This window comes from Elephas maximus, chromosome 6, assembly GCF_024166365.1.
Source record: "Elephas maximus indicus isolate mEleMax1 chromosome 6, mEleMax1 primary haplotype, whole genome shotgun sequence".
NCBI classification, from domain to species: domain Eukaryota; kingdom Metazoa; phylum Chordata; class Mammalia; order Proboscidea; family Elephantidae; genus Elephas; species Elephas maximus.
Window position 1 is genome coordinate 18,246,408 of NC_064824.1, and position 22,970 is coordinate 18,269,377.

General features: G+C 50.5%; 1 protein-coding gene across 5 annotated transcripts in view; it reads right to left on the minus strand.

Moving 5' to 3' along the window:
- Positions 1-22,970, minus strand: part of GLI2 (GLI family zinc finger 2) — a 352,993-nt gene that overhangs the window by 250,323 nt on the left and 79,700 nt on the right. For 3 of the 5 annotated variants that reach the window (XM_049889132.1, XM_049889129.1, XM_049889133.1), the window contains exon 2: positions 9,472-9,643. In XM_049889132.1, coding sequence (XP_049745089.1) covers positions 9,472-9,613 — 142 coding nt within the window. In that variant the 5' untranslated portion in view covers positions 9,614-9,643. Of the gene's footprint in view, positions 1-9,471; positions 9,644-12,739; positions 12,871-22,970 lie in introns of those variants that run through there. The other 2 variants (XM_049889135.1, XM_049889134.1) reach the window with 2 other exon arrangements.

Genomic DNA, 22,970 nt, shown 5'->3' on the forward strand with positions numbered 1-22,970 from the left:
TTGTGTACTGCTTACACATCCCACACTGCAGTCAATGGGCCAACTCCCTAATCCCAGGACCCCTGCACCCCAAGGTGCTATTCTGCTGCTCCTTCTCCCACCACGTCTACCCTCTTTCCTCTTTTTGCCTGGTGGAAACCACACACCCTAGAGGCCCCGCTCAGACGCTGCCCTCAGGTGAAGCTCCCTGGGCAGGACTGCTAGCCATCGCCTAGCGGCCCCAACCACAGTGTCTGCACAGCACCTAGTCCCCGACACCTCCTAGCTCCTCTAGGTCTCTGCTTTCTCCACATCACTGATCCATGTTCCAGAACCTTCTGTGGGATGCACACATGAACTCAGGGAATCCACGGGGAAAGGCCAGGGGTCCGGGTCCTCCTCCAGGCATCCCACATCCACCCCGAACGCCCAGATTGACTTCATTATCCTCAAAGTGTTTCCGAGATCAGAGGCGGTGAGACCTGGCCACCACCCCCACCAATGATAAATGGTTCGATTAGCAATCCAGATTGTTAAACTCTGATATAACAGAACGCAGGGAACTGGGGCCCATCCATTCTCCCTCCAGCCCATACTGAGTTGTAAATAGGTTATTTTGTGTGTAAATAACACATTAAAACACAGCATTAGCTGTGTCTTTTGATAGAGAGGAAATTGTTACAAATAAATAATTCCGGACAGGAATGTAAAATCAGCCAGATTTAATAGAGCATGCCTGGTGCAGCCGTGTTAAACATGACTAAAATGATAAACTCCAGAATATACTAATAGTAAACTATGCGCTGACATCAAAGTAATGAGGCTGTATTTTTACCAAGCTTTAGAAATGCTGAAATTAGTTTTGACAGAAACAAATGTCAGAAAAATGTTTCCTACATAAACACCATCAATTTGAGAAGTTGGGGTCTTGACCAGGAGGGGGCCGGACCACGGGGCAGGCTGTGTTCTACCCCATGGGCAATTTCTGGGGGAATCGAGTTCCAGTCCCAATGGCATCGCTTGGCAACCGTTTGCATTTCATGCCCCCGGACCTCAGTTTCTCCATCTGTAAAATGAACTGATATGAATGAGATGCTCTCTAAAGCTTCTTCTGTTTTATAACTGGAAATGACTTCAATTCCCCAATTCTGCATCTGTCAGGCATCCAGAATGAATGAAACGAGAAACAAGGAAGTGCCGGGGTGGGTGCGGGACGCTGGGGACCCAGCAGCACTGCCCTGGGTGCCCTCGTTCCAAGAGGGCGGAGCTCGCCAGCTCGTGGGCACCAGCCAGAAAACCGTGATGCGGGTCTTAGTGGAGACATGTGAGACCTTCACAGCACAGAGGGGGCAGCCAGGCAGGGTGGGGGCACCACCCCAAGCAGCACACTGACGGTAGGTGCAGGGGCAGGGACAGGGGCAGGGCTGCTGTGTTACAGGCAAGAGAGGCTGAGTGTGGACACTGGGCCCCTGTGGGGAGTGTCTGGAGTCTGGCGTCAGTGTGAGGGATCCTCAGATTCCTGCTACTAACAGTTACTTCCTCTCTACCCGGTTACTCTGTGAGCCCCTCTAGAGACAATTTCCCACTTAATCTCACAGTAGTCCAGAGGCAGGCCCCTGGGAGGTGCAACAGTTTGTGCTCGACTACAAACCTAAAGGTTGGTGGTTCAAACCCACCCAGTGGTACCACGGAAGAGAGGCTTGGTGATCTGTTTCCGTAAAGATTACGGCCAAGACGCCCCTAGGGAGCCGTCCTACTCTGTAACGCGTGAGGTCACCACGAGCCAGAACAGACCCGATGCAGTGGGTTTGACTTTTTTGGTTAGTTTAGCCCAGAAGTAGATACCTCTGACATTATTAGCCCCATTTCACGGAGCAGAACAGTGGCATCACTAGGGTTGGGCCACCCAGTGCAGCAATTCATGGTGCCACCCCCCCATCCCCAATTACCACAATCTTGTAGCTAAAACATCAGAAAATAGGACGAAATCAGCGGCTAGAAAGCCACTGGCGCACTGAAAACAACAGTGCGCGCGCGCAGCGAGTGCAGACGAAACCACGGGATTCTGAAGTGTCATCGTTGTTGGGTAATAATGACGGCTCTGACCAGAGCTCATGAGAAGGTTGAAAAAGTAAATTAGCAACGAGTTTTAGCCTTGTAGGTATACTGACGATACATGTAAGCTGAGCTTACGAGAAAGAAATTGTGCTTATAACTAACTACAGGAATATTTTATAAAAAATAATAAATTTCTGCTGAAACCCTTCACAGAAATTTTACAGACAGTCATTTTGGTGTTGCCCCTTCTGACAGTGTCACCCAGTGTGGTTCACAACCCCCTAGTGACACCACAGCTTCAGAGTTAACTGACTCCCCTGAACACAAAACTAGCAAGTGGTGGGCTGGGCAAGCTAAGTCTCACTGACCCCAGGACCACGTCCCCCAGGCCCACGTCCTCCTGGGCCCACATCTCCCTGGGCTCACATCCCCACAGGTCCACGTACCCCCATGCCCACATCCCCACAAGGCCCACGTACCCCCATGCCCACATCCCCACAAGGCCCACGTACCCCCAGGCCCACATCCCTCCCCCCCAGGCCCACGTACCCCCAGGCCCACATCCCCCAACCCCAGGCCCACATCCCCGCAGGCCCACGTCCCTCCCCCACCCCCCAGGCCCACGTACCCCCAGGCCCACATCCCTGCAGGCCCACGTCCCCCCACCCCAGGCCCACATCCCCGCAGGCCCACATCCTCCCTACCATACCCTCTGTGCAAGGAGTGGACCTCCAGCTCCCCAGTCCACCCTGGCATCCAGGCCCCCAGTGGAGCTGCGCCAAACTCCTGGGTGAGTCAGGCCATCAGGGAGCACCAAGCCCAGATCTCCAGAAAAAGTCTGATGGGAACTGGCTGCTTGGTGAAGCAGGGCTGTCAAACAAGCCTAGAAGCAGCATCACAGCAATCCGAAAAATCACTTAAACGAGAATAATTGCCCATTTAGTCACCCCTGAGTGCAATCCAGGCCCAAGGCACAAGGGGCCTGCAGAACAGCTCGGGTAAGCCGGGGAGGCTGGTCCTCTCTGCAAGTTCCCTGTGGTCCACAGGGCCAAGGTGGGCAGAGGGCCAGAGCCAAAGAGCAGGGGACCAACCCCCGGGTGGGCAAAGGTCTGAGTTGTCATCCCACCCCCACACGACTGGCACAAAGGCGTCAGCCTCGGTGCGTCCACTCCATAATCACTGCTGAGGTATCTGCTGAGCTGAGGGGCATGGGGGGTGGTGGAGGGCAAACGATGCCCTGCCCACGTGAGCCCCTGTGGGAGGGGAGCACAAACAGACACTGGGGTCTGGGAGGTGTTCAGGGGTCAGACAGACTCCTAGGTACAATGACGTAAATGTGAGTTGGGGGTGCTCTAGCCCTGGGCATCTCCGTGACAACGCTGGGGGTCTGAGTCACTTAAATTTGCTGGAATGTGCACACCGTTCCCCAGTGCACATGGGGATACCCCCCACCTTGAAGGTGAAAATGTGGCGCACAGAAACATTAGAAGAAGTGACAGCAATAAATTGACTGCCATTGTGATGTGGGCAGTCCTAGAGGCTTCCAGGAACAGCCCACCCCTCAGCTGTGCTAGTCACAACCCTCCCCTTACCAACCACTAGCAACTGGTTTGTCCACCAACCTGAGAGTCTTTAGAACTCAAACAGGTCTAGTCTGTGCCTCAGACCAGCTGTATCCAGTGACCTGGGAAGACTGTTAAAAATACACAGGCCTGGGAGCAGTCTTCATCCTTGTCCCCTCGGCCAGCTTTGACAACCTCTGGTCGGGTCCAAACCGCTAGTGTACAAAGAGGTCAGGCCACACACTAAGGTCACCCCTGCAGGACAGGAACCCCGACTCCCTCCACAATGGCCAAGTACAAAGACACCAGAAATCTGGGCTGCCCATCAGCTTGCAGCCTCAACAGGTCAGCCTGCAAGGGTTTCCAGTGAATAGGAATCTTTCTAAATCAGGCAGAGCCGGGAGGCCCAGAAAAGGAAAAACAGTAAGAAGATAATAACCAAAAAAACCCAAACCCACTGCTTGTCGAGTCGATTCCAACTCATAGCGACCCTATAGGACGGAGTAGAACTGCCCCATAGGGTTTCCAAGGAGCATCTGGTGGATTCAAACTGCCGAACTTTTGGTTAGCAGCTGAGCTCTTAACCACCCAAGGTTCCAATAGTTAATAAAGCAAATACTTAACTTGGGCCTCACACAGAGCTAAGTAGGTCCCAGGCACTTTTCTATGCATGGATTAACACAAGTAAATCTCACAAGGTGCCATTTCACAGATGAGAAAACTGAGGCACAGACAAACTAAGTGACTTGCCCAAGGTCAGCTGAGTTGGAATGTGACTAGGCAGTCCGTGTTTGCTGCTTACTACCTCTCACTGTCTGTAATAACAGAAGTAAGGAGAGAAGCTACTGTTCACTGAGTGTCCGAGGCCGGGCATGAATAAGCACCCTGCATTATACTTCCTGTAACGTTTACATAGCAGCTCTATGACATGGGTCCTGATACGATTCCCATTTATGGATGGCAACACTGAGGCTCAACAAGGACCCGCCCTACTGCAGTTAGAGTACAGTGGACCTAGCACTGTGGTTCTCAAACCTACGGGGCTTGTTGAAACACAGAGGCTGGGCTCACCGCCAGTCTCTGACTCAGCAGGTCTGGGGTAGGACCTGAGAATCTCCATTTCTAATGTTTCCAGGAGATGCTGATGCTGCTGGTGTGGAACCACACTGGGAGAGCCACTGGCCCAGCACACAGTAGGTGTTCAGGAAAGTATGTGTTGACCATCACAGGTACTTCACAAGATTCCTAATGCTGGTCTCAGCTGCTTGGTTTCAGGGACTAGCAAAACCCATCAGATCAAGACCCAGCTCCCAGCTTTACACTCCAGCCTCTCAGATCCTCCCAGCCCAGAGGTCTACATGGGCTGGTGTCTGAAGTTCAGCTCAGGCACACAGAGGTTCAGAAATACTTTGGGAAAAAAGTACCCACTGCAGGAGGGGAAAATATGACAGCAGTTGGACAATTTCAGTGTAAAGCATGGAGAAACATCAGAATCAAATTGCTTTTAAAATTACACCATTTTAGAAATTAAAGGAAAAAAATTCCTGGGCCCAAATGTGTTTTTAAAGATTTACAGCCTCCAAAGTGCCAGCACAACAGCTAAAGGGGCTGGGAAGGAACCCACCCTCCATAGTTTCCACCATCTGCTCTCAAGAGCGGCTCTCGCAGACGATTAGACTAACATTTTCCCCAGTCTGACCACAGAGCTGCTTTTTCCTTTGGTGCAGCCCTGCTCTGCTACGCAGAGGTGTTGCTGATGCGCGCTTTAGCATAGTGGTGTGGAGTGGAAACACCCAGCTCCTAGTGGTCTGACCAGGTGGACTCCCAGGGGAAGCCAAGCAACTGAGGCCAGTCAGGCGAGGTGACTTGCAAGGTCCATCAGCAAATAAGTCATGGCCTCACAGAACTGGCTGTCTGGAAGAGGGCCAGTGCTGTTAGCCTACTGGACAAATGAGGGAACTGAGGCATGGAGATCCTTCCAAGGCTGGTGCAGAGATTGGACACTTCCCATACAATATCATGGGACTGGGCCTTTCAGACCCAAATCACCCTCTGTGATGGTTAAGGTTATATCTCGACTTGGCTGGGCCATGATTCTCAGTGGTTTGGCAGTTACGATATAGTTCGGCAGTCGTTTAATGATGTAATCACTTCCATAACGAGATCTGATATGTGATCACCTCAGTGATGAGATCTGCTATATGCAGCCAATCAGTTGAAAAGGAGTTTCCTTGGGGGTGTGCCCTGCATCCAATATATACAGACTTTCTGACAAACCTCATGGGCTTTTGCTCTGCTCTGGATCCTGCATTCAGCTCATCGTCCTTTGACCTCCAGTTCTTGGGGCTTGAGCTAGCAGCCTGCATCTTATCTGCCGATCTTGGATTCTTTAGCTTCCAGAGCCCGTGAGCCAGCAGCCTGCTATCTGACCTGCCAATCTTGGGTTCGTCAGCCTCTGCAGCTACATGAGTCAGGAGAAGCCTCCAGCCTGATGCCTGACCCACAGACTTGGGACTTGCCAGCCTCTACAACCATGTGAGCCAGTTCCTTGATATAAATTTCTCTCTCTCTAAACATGTTTTTGCTGGGCTTGCTTCTCTAGAAAACCCAGACTAAGACACCCTCCAACACAGTCTAAAATCAAAAACTTAATATATGAAAAGCTAAAGAGATTATCAGCAGAGCAAGAGTCAGGAGCCCCATCGTAGGGCCAATCTCATGGGCTTTTGAAAGAATGAACTAGGCTGCAGAGGAGCCAGGGTCAGGGGTCTGATAGGGACCAGAGAGGTCACCTGAGCAGGGGAATCAATCAGGCACCCTCTACCACCAGCCTCGAAACAGGCCGCAGACAAGCCCTTTCACACCAGGATGATTGCTCAATCTTTTTCAGAAAGGAGCCCTCAGCAAGCAGCTCTCAGCTCCCTCCCAGCGTACACTACGCACTGTCCCCTTACGGGGCTGCCCCCTTACGGGCTGTCCCCTTACGGGGCTGCTGCCTTATGGGCTGTCCCCTTACGGGGCTGCCGCCTTATGGGGCCTTGTGCAATCCCCCTTCCCCCACCTCACCCACTGTGCACACCCAGTGCTATGCTGCAGGTCCAACTCTGCAAAGCTGACCCCACCCAGCATTGTCATTAGGCCACTCAGTTCCACAAGGATACCCTCAGGCGCTACCTCATGCCCCCCAGCACCAAGAACTGAATCCCAGAGCTGAGCACAAGAGGGCCCTACCCTTCAGGGCCCTACCCTTAGGTGTTTCCATCTCAGGGACACACTACCACTTCTGCCACCTAGCACCCCTTCGCTGGTGTACCTCACCAGCATGTCAGGTCTAATCCTGCAGGCAGGGAGGCCCCATCAGGAGCTTGTGGGACTCGGGTTTGCTGAGTGAATGAAGATTCTTGCTCACAGCCCTTCTGTACCACCCAATAAGATTTAAGGAAAATGTGACATCTCAAGATCACCTACTTTTGGATAAAACCAGTTGCAGTCAAGGCGATTCCAACTGTGGGTCACAGTAGAACTGTGCTCCACAGAGTATTCAGTGGTTGATGTTTCAGAAGTAGATTGCCAGGACTTTCTTCCAAGGGTCTCTGGGGGGGGCTTGAATCACCAACCTTTGGGTTAGAAGCTGAATGAGTTAACCTTTCACACCACCCAGGGACTCCTAGACTTTGGATAACATGTGTCAAATCCCCTCATGATAAAGACTAGAAAAATGAGGCCAAGAGATGAGAACTGCTTACCCTATAGGGGCCAGGGGGCAATACTGGAACTAGGACCCCAGCCAGCATACCCTGGGGCTCCCCTCATGTCAGAGCTAAAAATACTCCAACAGTACTCCCAGGGGGTCCTTCCCAGGGAGCAGAACTGCCCCATTACGGTGTCCAAGGCTGTAAATCTTTAAGGAAGCAGACTGCCACATCTTTCTCCCGCAGAGACGGGCTCAGGAAGCAGCAATCCCTGGGAAGCTCCTGTCCTCTGCAGCAGTCCAGCAGCAGGATTGGGCTCTACCACCTGGGAGGCATCTCTCCCCCAGCACCTCAGCCAGGTTCTGCTGGAGCTTCATCAGCCAAGCTCACCGGGAGTTAGGCAATGAGAGCCCAGGACAGGGGAGCTGTTCTGGGTGGTGGGGTAGGGGTAAGCAGCGGGCTAGAGCAGGGGAGCCTCCTGTGAGCCTCTGTACTCCAAATTACAGGCCTGTTTCCCGCCACTGCCCCCTCTTCCAGAACCCTGCAAACATCTGTTGTTATTTCACCGAAGGGTGACAACCAGGCCTGATGATAGAGGGGCCAATTACTCCCTAATTACTAATTACTGCCTAAGTCTGTTCTCTGCTGCTGTGACACAGCTGTAAATTGCAACACGTGCAGTTCCATGATCCATTCACAGCTCTGGGAGTCAGACCCCAGCCCGAGGCAGGTCCCCTGAGGACCCCAAGGTGGGTTCCCCTCAGAACCTTGAGGCAGGCCAAAAGTTACACCAGAGCTCCTGCGTCTATGCTCCAGGCAAAGGCACACAAGCTTGAGGAGTCCAGAGATCAGGGTGGGCCTGACCCAGGTGAGGAACGGACAATGTGCAGACACAGCCAGCCGGGGACCCAGGCAGGTGGCCCTGAGAGCCAGGGCTCACTGCCACCACCCCTCCTCTCCCCCCTCCCACGGCTCCCCCACTCTCCTGGAAACTGCCCTGGGTGGGGGGCTCCTACTACACCTTCTATAGCCACGCCTCCCGCCCCCCACCCAACCCCCGCCGGCCCCTCTCAGAGCCCCTCACCAAGGGGGAGGGTCCTTCACCCAGAGTGCAGGGCACAGGTGCTTCTCCTCCAAGCCGGGCCAACAGTCAAGGCCCTCTGCACGGTGAGCACACAAAGGTGGTCTCACACTGTCCTCCCCTGATATGGTCCCACGTCCCAGTCTCACCTCAGCTCACTATTAGAAACACCCCTCTCAGCATCCGTTTCAGGTTTTTTACCCCAGCTCCTTTTTTTTTCCCCCAAGCGCAGCCTGTGGGGTGGCAGACTCAGCGCCGTGTAGCACTGCTTAGAAATGCAGAAACCCTGCCCGTGCCCCACTTCCTGAACCAGGATCTGCATTTTAACAAGACCCCAGGCAGCCCGCATACACTTGCAAGTGTGACAGGCAGAGCCTCACACCTCACCCTGAGGGCGCTTTTCCCTCAGAGCTGTGCTGGGAGCAACAGGGCATGACTAAACGCATTTGAATAAAAAAGGGATGAAAAGAAATCTGAGTCTCTCCACTCCTCTGAGACAGAAATAGTCTTGTGGCCTCCAGATGGAGGACGCAGACACAGGGGAGGTCCCACCTTCCAGCCAAACCTTCCCAACGGGGTGCTGGCATGGACTGCTGGAAACCACCACGGACTTCTCTCGGGGCGGTAAAATGAGAGGCCGCGGCTCGTGCAGCCCTTCTGTCATGGTTAGGTCGGCCAGAAATTCACCTAAGGATACTAAATTGAGTACCTGACCCTCTAATTACAGCCAGAAGGATCAGGGGACAATTACTTTCCAAAATAGTCCTTGGCAGCCACAGGCAAGAGGCAGCATCTCTGGGCAACTCTCGAATGTGTCAGCTTAACTCACTCCAGGGCCACCCAGCGGGCACTCGCCCCTCTTCCCTGTCCCCTCACCGTCCTCAGGTCCCAACCGCTGCAGTCTGAGACAGCTCAGCACCTGGGGTTTGCAGGAACCAGACGGCCAAGAAACCCTGCAGGCGTCGACCCAGGTGTCTGGGATTCTGCCCTCCATAAAATCAGCATGCATGCCTGAATGACAACGCCACCACTCCAATTAAATCCTAACGGGCCCATGAAAAACACCCCTGCCATTTGCAAAACGCAAAACTGAAAGTACCTCCTTGGACAGCTGCCGCTGCCACCGCTGCAGCCGCTGCACGAGACGCTTTCTTGCCCAGGTCGGGAAAGCCGTTGCCTTCCAGGGTCCCACTTTTGCCGTCTTTCTTCTCCGCGGCAGGGGCTGAGGCAGACATCTCCATCTCAGCCGCTCATAATCCTGGGTGGCAACCCTAAGGGAGAAGACAGAGATGCTCACCAACACAGCCCCCAAACCCAGCCCAAAAACGCCGACCCAGATTCCCCCGGCCGTCGCAGGCTTCTAAGGCAGCCAGCTTAATTCCCTCGTAATTGGGAAGGAGGTTTTAATTAATTTTGAGAATTATGAGTCCTGAGATGGGTCTGGTCTTCTGAAAGACCTCACGGACAACAGCCAAGAGTTTTCACGGTCTTTCACCCAGATTTTTAAAATCTACGCAACAAGTTCCTACCGACGTGAGTAGCAAAAACAAGAACGACCTAGAGAAATGAAGTCAGAAGTAAGGATTCCGACTTAGAATCATGGGGGAAATAAAATTAGTTAACAGTTAATCTTTCACCAGTTTACCAGGTGCCGTTGAATCACTTCCACCTCATGGTAACCCCATGGGTATCAGAACAGAACCATGCTCCACAGGGCTTTCAATGCCTGATTTTTTGAAATACATCACCAGGCCTTTCTTCCAAGGCACCTATGGGTGGACTCAAACCTCCAACCTTTTGGTTAGCAGCCAAGCACATTAACTGTTTGACTACCCAGGGGTTCCTTAACAGAAAAATCCTAGTTTTCGTGTTCCTTCTCTGCTTACCAGAATTCATCCATCATTTATTCATTCATTCATCACCATTCCATCACTTATTCACTCACATACATTCAGTCAACATATTTTTAAACACATTTATAAGGTCCTCAGGTGATGCAACTACTTAACCTAAAGGTAGGTAGTTGAAACGCGTACAGCAGTGCCACGGAAGAAACCCCTGGTGATCTGCTTCCATAAAGATTACAGCCCAGAAAACTCTGTGGGGCATTCTATGGGGCAGCTCTACTCTGTAACATGTTGGTCATCATGAGTTAGAATCAACTCTATTGCAGCAGGTTTGGTTTGGGCATTTTATTATGCACCAGGCATCATGCCACTTGCCTGAGGTTACAATACATAGAGCTTACATTCTACTTGGAAGACTGATAATAAATAAGGGAGAAGGGGGAATAAACGTATGTTTTAATTTTTTAATTTCAGTGAGTGAGAAGTAGCATGGGAAAATAAAGCAGAGTAACAGAGGAGAGGCCGGTGAGAGGGGCAAAGAGGGGCTGCTGTCCCAGGAGAGGCCGGAGACAGGAAGGTGCATGCAAGCAGGAGGGACAACATGAGGGGAGGAGCCACGGGAAGGCATGAAGGAAGAGGAGGAGCCAAGGGCAGGGTGGGAGGAGCCACGGGCAGGGTGGGAGGGGCCTGGTCTGCCTAGGGTGTAGCAGGGGGTCAGGGAAGGCCTTGGAGGGTTCTGCCTCACACTGTGAAGGAGCAGATCTGCTGCTGTGTAGGGAGCAGAGTCCGGTGCAGGGGCAGCTACGGAAATGGCCCAGGAGATAGGATGGTGGTTTGGGTTACAGCGGTAGTGATGGAGGGGATGAAACGGGGGTGTATTCTGAAGGCAGAGCTCACAGACCTTGCTACAGGCTCGATAGGGGTAGAATGGAAAGAGGAGCCGGGGGGAGGGGGAGGTAAGGGAGGAGCACCCTGGTGATGTAAGACCCAGGTAATGTACCCGTCTCCAGCTGCGTGACAAACAAGCATTTTATTAATATGTGCCATGACTTGCAGATATTGCTAATGTGAACCTTGTATCAAACATTAACCAAAAACCCATTGCTGTCGAGTCGATTCCAACTCATGGAGACCCTATAGAACTGCCCCATTGGGTTCCCAAGGCTATAATCTTTACAGAAGGAGACTGCCACATCTTTCTCCCACAGAGCAGCTGGTAGGTTCCAACCACCAGCCTTTTGGTTAGCAGCCAAGTGCTTAACCACTGCGCCACCAGGGCTCGCATCGAATATTTCAGAATTGAGATTTTAAAGCCAGATTTTTCAAAAGAAGGGAAAGTCAAAGATGGCTCATATCTTTGGCTGAGCACCTGGATAAATGATTGGTGGGGCCATTGACCGTGATGGAGAAGAGATGGCAAGGAGCAAGGTCGGGGCAGAAATCAAGAGTTCGGTTTGGGCCCTGTTCAGTTGAGATGCCTATTAAGACATCCAGGAAGAAGTGAAGCAGAGGCTGTTGGAGCTCAGGGGAGAGGTGGAGGCTAGAGACATGAACATGGCAGCCGCTGGACAAGACAGCCAGGGAAAGGGTGCAGGTGGAGAAGAAAAACTTCCAGAACTGAGACACAGGGCGACCCAGCATTACAAAAAAAAGCGTTACAAGGTCAGGAAAAAAGGGGAGAGGCAGCCTAGCAGAGTGAGCAGGAACGGCCAGTGGTGGCTGGGGATGGGGGGGCTGAATACTGAGAGGGTGGGGCTCTGGAAACCAACAGAAGGAAGGCAGTGCTTTGAGGAGAAGGAGCGACCACACTGTCACAAGCTGCTGACAGAGAAGGTGAGGCCGGGGGCTAAGCACTGGGCTTGGCAGGCATGCCGGTCACTGGTCACCTTGACAAGAGAGCTGTCTCAGTCAAGAGGGCCTGGCAGTGGGGGGATGCCAGGAACAGGAAGAAAGAGAATAGAAACAGAGGCACCGACAATTCTGTTCAAGAAGTTTCACTTTAAAAGCAGAGAAATTGGGTGGCAGCTGGAGCAGGGTGTGGAGCCAAAGGACGTTTTTTGCTGCTGCCTGAGCAAGAGAGGGGGCACACAGGTGTGCCTGCTGGTGGTAGGGTCCAGGAGGAAGCTCAGGGGTCCCAGTGTGGCAGACACCAAGGGCAACAGTCAGGTCCACTCCGTGGGTGTCAAAGCTAAAACTCTATCAGTGGGCCCAGAACTGTATACTCTTTAAATTCCAGCCTACTCCCAAGTCTAAGTCTAAAATAAGAGGATACAAGAACAACAAGGGTGTGGGCAAGAAAGACGGTCAATAGTCCCTGTGGCTTCACTAGCTAACAGCCCAAGTCCAAGCTTCTGGTTTCATCTGTACACACCAGCCTGTATGATTTCCACAATCCTTTAAAACCCAAGAAAATCAGGCAAGTGGTATAAAGAAATCTCTTTGGTGTGTTATGGGTTTCCTGAAGAGACCAAAATCATTGTCTGATTTTTTTTTTAAATCCATTTAAAAATGTGTTCTCACCAGCAACATGCTTTGCCCCACGCTGCTTCTCCTCTGCCCCTTACCCTTGCCATGGCACCACCCCACCGGGGACTGAGCTGGATCTTGGGGCACCTTCTCCCTCTGTCCACATCCAATCGGCTGTGATCACTTCACCTGCAATGCACATCATCCACAGTGCCTTGGTCAGCCCACTGCTCTGCACCTGGCTCCCTGCGCACCTTCCACACCGCTGGTGCCCTCCAGCTAATCCCCTACCCACACCTAATCTCACCCCATCCCTCCCAACCCCGGCCTTACTTAGCCCCTTGGCTTGCAGGTCAAGTCTCCCATCTCTTTCCTCAGGCTTCCCTCCCCACCTCCCCTTCACACCCAACTTCACTCCATGGCCACCCATCCTGCGGCCAAACACAACCCCCTTCACACCACCACGTCTCTACTCAAGCGGTGCTCCCCCACAAAGCCTTTACCCTTTCTGTGCACGACAAATTCCTCTTCCTTCAAGTCACTTCCCCTGGGAAGCCCCCTCCCCCTCCAGCAGTCGTGGTCACACACTCTTAGGGACCCCGCAGCAGTCAGGTGAAGTGGCCCACCTGAGACCTCAACACCCCACATTCCATTTGCTATCAACCCCTCCACACAGTACTGCTCAGGAAGTCAGCAAAGGCCAGGAGTGGACCTCAGAGGCACGAAGTCATGGCTCTTTTAAATGCAAATCACCACATGGACAGCCTGGGTTTGCCTTCAAACAGCTCAGGTGAGGGAATTCAAGCCCAACTTTGGAACACATCTTGAATTTGAAAACAAAGGCAGAAATCAAAACAACATCTGGACCAACAAGCGTTTACCAGGTACCAAGCACTTCTGGTGGCGTAATGGTTAAGTGCTACGGCTGCTAACCAAAGGGTCGGCAGTTTGAATCCACCAGGAGCTTCTTGGAAACTCTATGGGGCAGTTCTACTCTGTCCTTTAGGGTCGCTATGAGTCGGAATGGACTCGGTAGCACTGGATTTGGTTTGGTTTGGTTTTGGTTTTAAGCACTTCCAAGCTCCATGGGAGAAAGATGTGGCGGTCTGCTTCTGCAAAGATTTACAGCCTTGGAAACTCTACGGGGCAGTTCTACTCTGTCCTATAGGGTCGCTATGAGTCGGAATCAACTCAACTGCAGTAGGTTTGGGTTTAAGCGCTTTACACAGATGATCTCATTTAGTCCTCGAAGCATTTGACAAAGGAGGAAACCAGGGCTCCAGGAGGTTGGCGCACACTTAGAAATGAGTCTGGTACACCTCAGAGTGCTGTCCTTCAGGAAGGACTCTCAGTGAGAAGGGACTGGCCCCAGCATTCCCTGACGGGCACTTAGATCACCAACCATCCAGCCCTTCAGGAGTGGGGAGCACTATGCAGGAGCCCAGGGCCCAGGGCAGGATTAGGGATGTGGTCCCCACCCTAATGCCAGATCCTAGGGGGCCAGACTGGTGGACAGGAACCACTGGTGGCAAGGGGGCCGGAGCAAAGGCTGAGGCTGTCTGGGGCTGCCCCTCAAACACCCATGATCACACTGGAGGTGTCTCTGCCCAGGCAGAACTGGGTGGGAGGCGTAGGAGCCTGTAGCTGTACGTTCGCCCCTGACCCTTTATTCTGCAAGTCTCCATTGACAGCGGCTTCCTGCCTCCACTGACCTAGGCTGGGAGTCCAGCTAGGCTAGCAGGGATTCCTCCTGCCCATCCCACACATGGACATGTGTGTTCTTCCTCTGGGTTTAGACACCCCCATCATGGCATCGCCCACCCAGCCTCGTCATGGCCTGCTGTGCACTCACCTGGCTTCCTGCCTGCCTGTCACCTCCTCCAGGGTAGGGGTGGGCCTTCCATCCCAGGGTCCCCAGGCCTAGCCAAATAGGTGGTCAGTTGCCCTGCCCAGGGGATGGGATGGGTGCAGGGAACCAGGCCAGGTCTGGAGGGCTTGGGACTCCCTGGACTAGGCGCCAGGAGGGGACTTAAGGTGCCCCTTCTTCAGGAGCAGAGAATGTGACCAGCCCCAGCACTAGGGCACAGGGTGGGCAGGCTTCTGGGAGGCTCAGATCCAGCCTCTTCAAAATGCGGATGGGGAAACTGAGGCCCTACCACTTAAAGACTGTAGTGTCAGGGATGGCAGAGTCTCCAGAAGGGATTGTGACCCACCCTGTAAGGGACACAGTGAGACTGGAAAGGAGGGGAGGAAAAGGCCATGGAATTTTTTGGTACCAGCAGCTTTGACCTCATGCCAACACCCCAACCCCGTTACATGGGCAAAGCAGGTATCATCACCCCAGTTCTTACAGTGGAGGAAGCTGGGCCTCCAGTGGGGAAGCCTGCCGCGCAAGGCCACTCTGCGTGGAGGGAGAAGGCCCAGGTCTAGAGTGCAGGCCTGCTGGCTGCGATGCCAGCTCAAAGCTCAGGGCTTGACTGCTGCAGGTACCAGAGAGCAGAGTGGGGAAAGGGAAGGTATTCATGCAGCTTCCTATTCCCCAGACTGTGGCAGGTGGCTCGGGAACCTGCACACAGTGAGCCGGCATCTGGGATTCCAGGAGCACCTGTGGGAGTGGACCAGCCTGAGGGCACCCCAGCAGTCCCATCCTGTCCCAGGTCTCGCCTTCTGCAGATCAGCTGCCGTCCTCTCCCCACCTCCGCCCCACCACCCCTTCCAGAAGAAGGGAGTAGGCAGAGCAGAGAGGCTATGTAAATCTCCGGAATTAATGGGATTAGCACAATTTCTGGGTAAACACCAGGAGCCCAGCAGCCACTTTCACTCCCTGAAGCTCCTCTGACGCAGGCTCCTCAGCCCCACCTCAGCCCGGCAGCCTCATTCATCTGAGCTCTCTGTGGCCACCTGGGGAGGGCGGGGACGAGGCGAACTCTGGGTTCCCATACCTCAGGGCCCCTCAGACATCAGCCAATGATCTGCCCTGGGATATCTCCCCCGGGCTCCACAGAAAGGCTCCGACCAAGAGCACTGCGGAGCCACAGAAGTTACAAGGGTGAGAAAAGAGCCAACACCTTCTCACTTTGCCTCCGAAACTCACACTGCCCCGACACGGCCTAAACAACCCAAGAATGGCAAATGCAGGCCAATTCTCTGGGATTCTTCCAAGGGAACCAGGGGACGTCCCCTTCCTATGAGCCCTGAGAAGTGGCACACCTGCCCTCATGACCTCAGCACCCTCCCAGGGGCCTTGATGGCACAAAGAACCTCAGGGAGCATCTTAAAATGACCAGCTCCTGGGTCTGCCCCTTGACACTCTGATTCAGTAGGTCTTGGCTGAGGGGAACTAAAATATCTGCATCTTTTTTTTAAAGATCCACAGGTGTTTCTGATATTCAGGCAGGTTTTAGGAAAACTACATTGGGTCCTCAGGTCCCTTCCAGCCTCGGAATAATTTTATAAATTCCAGTTCAAGCAAGAATGCATAACCTGAACGGAAAAAAATACATTTTTATTTTCACAAACTTCGAACTGAAACGTGGTGTCTCCCCCTCCCACCCCCCAGGCATGAACGTGGACAACAAACCACAGCTGCTTTGGCAGGACCTGTGAGTCGGCCCCAGGGCAAGTCCCAGATGTGCTGGAGCACAGCGGGGCTGCCGCAGATATGGCAGGATATTATCTATGCTTACCACAGCTCCAAACGAGCACAGTCCCTAAAGCCCACTGCCAGGCCTGGCTGTTTGATGTCCTAGTAAGTTAATGTGGGCCTTACTATGTCACAGAGCCCTGCTTTGAACATTTTGGTCGTTGCATTTGATATAATTGGTTTCTTTCATATTCCTGTGTATTTTATTCTATGCATTTATAGCATTATTCTGAGGAAGGGTCCACAGGCTTCCCTAGGCTGCCCATGGGGTCATGGCACAGAAAAGGTTAAGAACCCCTGAGTTTAAGGACCTGCTTGCACACAAATCACCAATCAGAGCAGGCTGAGCAAATCACCCTGAAACCTGAAATCCCAGATACCCTCCTGCCACCTGGCTGCTTGGAACTCATCTAACCGAGTGAGTCACAGCAATTAGAGCGTTCTCCCCCAGGCAAAATCATTCTCCAGCAGAGAAATGACACCTTACCTTCCAGTCCATGCAGCAAGCACACAGCCTTGAAGTTCTTGCCTCCCCTGTGATCTCAGCATGCAGCAAGTGTGCCCCAGGCCCACATGCATGTGTATGCATGATCACACACACATATACACACAGGCTCCCACACACACATGCATGTACTTATCACACATATATACACACACACCACATACACACAGGCTCGCACACACCATATAAACAATCACACATGCACACAGACACACACATCACATAAACACACATACACAGATATGCATGTACATATCACACATACACACACTCACACACCACATGCACACAGGCTCACAACACACCACATACACAATCACGTATGCACACAGACACACCCATCACACCCATATACACAGACATGCACACACATATCACACAAGTACACTCACACACCACATGACAGCCACATGTGTACATACCCTGTACCTACAGCAGACACATGCAGATACATAGAGGGATGCATATACACCACGTACACGCACACATGTACGTGTACAAAGACATACCCATACCCAAACACTCATACTGGAGATAATAAATGCCCACCCTGCCTTGATCGCGGACTTATTTTAAGATCAAATGAGATAAAACATATGAAAGTTCCTGGAGTGAAAAACACTTTGCCAAGGCAATACAGATTCAGAGCAATAATAATTATAACCTCATTATAATTAAAAAGAGAGCAGGAGGCCATGGCCCCAAGCCCCAAAGGACTCGTCCTATATCCACCCGCTAGGGCCTAATGCCAGTCGTTTTATCTCCCATCACCTCAGCTTCTCCCTCTGGAAAATGGACGTTCTAAAGTGAGCTCTGGAGTGCAGGCTTGCCTAGCCCAAGGCCACAGGGCAGAAGCCGGGCAACATCAGAGCAAGAGGGTTCCTCACTCTCCACGTCAGACGCCCTGGGGAGCCCGCCATGTGCTTCAGGTCACTTCCCACTCACCTACCCCAACCAAAATGTACACCCACTCCTTGATCCTGAAGGGAAAAGGAAGTGGGTGGGGGGAGGACTCCACAGACTTCACCCTTCATAGCCCATTCTGAAACATTTGTGCATTTTAGTCTTCCATCAGGACACATCAGTCCCTGGAAAAGGACATCATGCTTGGTAAAGTAGAAGGTCAGCGAAAAAGAGGAAGACCCTCAATGAGATGGACTGACACAGTGGTGGCAAGAACGGGCTCAAGAATACCAACAATTGTGAGGATGGCACACAACCGGGCGGTGTTTCACTCATTGTGTATAGGGTCACTATGAGTCGGAACCAACTTGAAGGCAAAGAGAACAAAGGCTTCCATCACCTGGAATGTGCCCCACACCATGCCGGCTGCTCTCCTGAATCATCTCATCAAGTCGTGGCTACGCCTAGAAGGTCACAATCATGATCCTCATTTTACAATAAAACTGGGGCCCAAGGAGGGTAAGTTACCTGCCTGCTGTGGTCTGAACTGTGTCCCTCCAAAATACATGAAGAAATCCTAAACTCTGTACCTGTAAATATGACCCTGTTTGGAAATAGAGGGTTTCTTTTGTTATGTTACTGAAGGCATACCAGAGTAGGGTGGGTCCTAAACCTAATCACTTCTGGGTTAAAAAAAAGGCAGAATAGATAACAGAGACACACAGTGGGGGAAGACTGATGCCAAGGAAAGCCAAGGACATTCCAGGGCAACTGGCAGGAAAGGACTCTCCCCCAAAGCCCTGATTTGGACTTAGAGTCTCCAAAAGGATAAGACAGTAAATCTCTACTCTGTAAAGCCACCCACTTGGGTATATTTTGCAATGGTGGCACTAGGTAACTAGGATACTGCCTAACATGACAAAGCTAAGATGTGGGAGAGCTGGTGCTAGAAAGCAGGTCCTTTGCATTCTAAAGCCCACACATTTTCTACTTTTTCTATCACAGCCCAATTCTTTGTGCAGATGCCTGCCATGTTAGGGAATACTACAGGTGGTATCAAAAGGTACAAGTCACTGTTGCCACCTTGACGAGGCATGGCACATTTGTAGGGAATTCACCATTGCCGGCTGAAAAAGACCTCTTTAAAGTGTTGAAAAGCAAAGATGTCGCCTTAAGGGCTAAAGTGTGCCTGACCCAAGCCATGGTTTTCTTTTTCTGCCTCTTCCTTCCTCTGCCTGAAATGATCCTTTCGCTTTTTCTTCCTGGTGAATTCTTACTCATTCCTTTTTTCTTAAATCTATTTCATTTTTTGTTGTCGTTGAGAATACACACAGCAGAACATACACCAACTCAACAGCTTCTACGTGTACAGTTCTATGACATAGATAACACTCTTCAAGTCGTGCAACCACTCTCACCCTCCTTTTCCAAATTGTTTCTTCCCCATTTAAGGCCCAGCTTAAACACACCTCTTCCACGGAGCTCTTCTGAATTGACTCTTCTTTCTTCTCTCGTCTTCTTTCTTCTCTCATCTCCTTTCTTCCCCTTTCCCCCTTTCCCAAGCAAGCAGAGGTAAGATCTCCATCCTCTGGGCTGTGATCCTTATGTACACACATCCCCAGCAGACCCATGCCTCACACTGAACTAAAGGGTCCTACACGTGTCCATTGCCCCTGATAGCGTGAGGGCATGGTGACCGGAGACCTTGCTGTTCTTATCCTTGTACTCTCAGAGAGTACCGGGAATCTAGTAGATATGTGGGGAGCCCTGGTGGTGCAATGACTAAGCATTCAGCTGCTAACCTAAAGGTTGGCGATGTGGATGCACTTAGTGGCTCCTGGTAAGAAAGGCCTGGAGATCTACTCCTGTGAAGATTACAGCCTCCAAAAATGTCTGGGGCAGTTCTACTCTGTCACGTGGGGTCACTATAAGTCAAAAACTACTCAACGGCACCTAACAACAACAAGAAATAGACCTGAAAACAGGTATGACGAATGAATAACAAAACAACACTTTGCAAACACAAAAACTAACTCAAAATGGATCAAAGACCTAAATATAAAATCTAATATGATAAAGATCATGGAAGAAAAAATAGGAACAACACTAGGAGCCCTAATACCTGGCATAAACAGTATACAAAACATTATTAACAACGCACAAACATCAGAAGAGAAAGTAGATAACTGGGAACTCCTAAACATCAAACACCTATGCTCATCCAAAGACTTCACCAAAAGAGTAAAAAGGTTACCCACAGACTGGGAAAAAGTTTTTAGCTATGACATTTCCGATCAGCATCTGATCTCTAAAATCTACATGACACTGAAAAAACTCAACTACAAAAACACAAATAACCCAATTAAAAAATGGGCAAAAGATATGAACAGACACTTCACTAAAGAAGATATTCAGGTATTTAACAGATATATGAGGAAATGTTCACGATCATTAGCCATTGGAGAAATGCAAATCAAAACTACAATGAGATTCCATCTCACTCCAATGAGGCTGGCATTAATCCAAAAAACACAAAATAATAAATGTTGGAGAGGTTGTAGAGAGACTGGAACACTTATATCCTGCTGGTGGGAATGTCAAATGGTACAACCACTTTGGAAATCAATTTGGCACTTCCTTCAAAAGCTAGAAATAGAACTGCCATACGATCCAGCAATCTAGTTCCTTGGAATAAATCCTAGAGAAATAAGAGCCTTTACACGAACAGATACATGCACACCCATATTCACTGCAGCACTGTTTACAATAGCAAGAAGATGGAAGCAACCAAGGTGCCCATCAATGGATGAATGAATAACTTAAATTATGGCATATTCACACAATGGAATACTACGCACATCGATAAACAACAATGATGAATCCGTGAAACATTTTATAACGTGGAGGCATCTGAAGGCATTATGCTGCGTGAAATTAGTCAGCTGCAAAAGGACAAATATTGCATAAGACCACTATTATAAGAACTCAAGAAATAGTTTAAACAGAGAAGAAAATATTCTTTGATGGTTATGAGAACACGGAGGGAGGGAAGAAGGGAGAGGGGTTTCACTAATTAGATAGTAGATAGAACTACTTTAGGTGAAGGGAAAGACAACATACAATACAAGAGAGGTCAGCACAACTGGACTAAACCAAAAGTAGTTTCCCAAATAAGGGGAATGCTTCGAAGGCCAGCATAGCAGGGACGGGAGTTTGGGGACCATGGTTTCAGGGGACATCTAAGTCAATTTGCATAATAAAACCTATTAAAACATTCTGCATCCCACTTTGGACAGTGGCATCTGGGGTCTTAAACGCTAGCAAGCAGCCATCTAAGATGCTTCAATTGGTCTCAACCCACTTGGATCAAATGAGATTGAAGAACACCAAGGACACAAGGTAATTACAAGCCCAAGAGACAGAAAGGGCCACATAAACCAGAGACTACATCAACCTGAGACCAGAAGAACTAGATGGTGCCTGGCTACGACCGATAACTGCCTGACAGGGAACACAACAGAGAAACCCTGAGGGAGCAGGACAGCAGTGGGATGCAGACCTCAAATTCTCATAAAAAGACCAGACTTAATGGTCTGACTGAGACTAGAAGGACCCTGGAGATCATGGTCCCTAGACCTCCTGTTAGCCCAAGACACAAACCATTCCAAAGCCAACTCTTCAGACACGGATTGGACTGGACTATAGGATAGAAAATGATACTGGTGGGGAGTGAGCTTCTTGGATCAAGTATACACATGAGACTATGTGGGCAGCTCCTGTCTGGAGGGGAGATGAGAAGGCAGAGGGGGACAGAAGCTGGCTGAATGGACACGGGTGGAGAGAAGGAATGTGCTGTCTCATTAGGGGGAGAGAAACTAGGAGTATATAGCAAGGTATATATAAATTTTTGTATGAGAGACTGACTTGATTTGTAAACTTTCACTTAAAGCACAATAAAAATTTAAAAAAATTGTACAAACACTAACTAATTAAACATTAGCAATTTAAAACAGTGCAGCAAGTAATTTTCTCTGATTGCTTTCCAGGAAACTACTGTTGTTGTTAGGTGCCATCAAGTTGGTTCCGACTCACAGCAACTCTTTTTTTTTTCCTTTCTTTTTTATTGTACTTTTTTTAGACGAAGGTTTACAGAACAAACTAGTTTCTCATTAAACAGTTAGTACACATATTGTTTTATGACATTAACAACCCCAAAACATGTCAACACTCTCCCTTCTCGGCCTTGGTTCCCTATTACCAGCTTTCCTGACCCCTCCTCTTTTTTTTTTTCCTACCTTCTAGCCTTTGCACCTGAGCTAGTATAGTATGCCCCTTCAGTCTCATTTTGTTTTATTGGCCTGTCTAATCGTTGGCTGAGGAGTGAACCTCGGGAGTGACATTACTGAGCTAAAAGGGTGTCCAGGGGCCATCCTCTCGGGGTTTCTCCCATCTCTGTCAGGTCAGTAAGTCTGGTCTTTTTTTGTGAGTTAGAATTTTGTTCTACATTTTTCTCTAGCTCTGTCTGGGACCCTCTATTGTGATCCCTGTCAGAGCAGTCACTGGTGGTAGCTGGGCACCATCTAGTTGTACTGGACTCAGTCTGGCGGAGGCTGTGGTAGATGTGGTCCATTAGTCCTCTGGACTAATCTTTCCCTTGTATCTTTAGTTTTCTTCATTCTCCCTTGCTCGCAAAGGATGAGACCAGTGCAGTATCTTAGGTGGCCACTCACAGGCTTTTAAGACCCCAGACGCTAATCACCAAAGTAGAATGTAGAGCATTTTCTTTATAAACTATGTTATGACAACTGAGCTAGATATTCCCTGAGAGCATGGTCCCCACAGCTCTCAGCCCAGCAACTTGGCCCCTCAAGGAATTTGGATGTGTCTATGGAGCTTCCAGGACCTTGCCTTGTACAAGATGTGCTGGCTTCCCCAGTATTGCATACTGTCTTACCATTCACCAAAGTTACCACGTATCTATTGTCTTATTTAGTGTTTTTCCATCCCCACCCTCCACCCCCTTGTAGCCATGGTGTTTTCAATCACCTCATAAGCATGCGAAAGCTGGACAGTGAATAAGGAAGACTGAAGAAGAACTGATGCCTTCGAATTGTGGCGTTGGCAAAGAATATTGAATATACCATGGACTGCCAAAAGAATGAACAAATCTGTCTTGGAAGAAGTACAACCAGGGTGCTCCTTAGAAGCAAGGATGGCGAGACTACATCTCACAT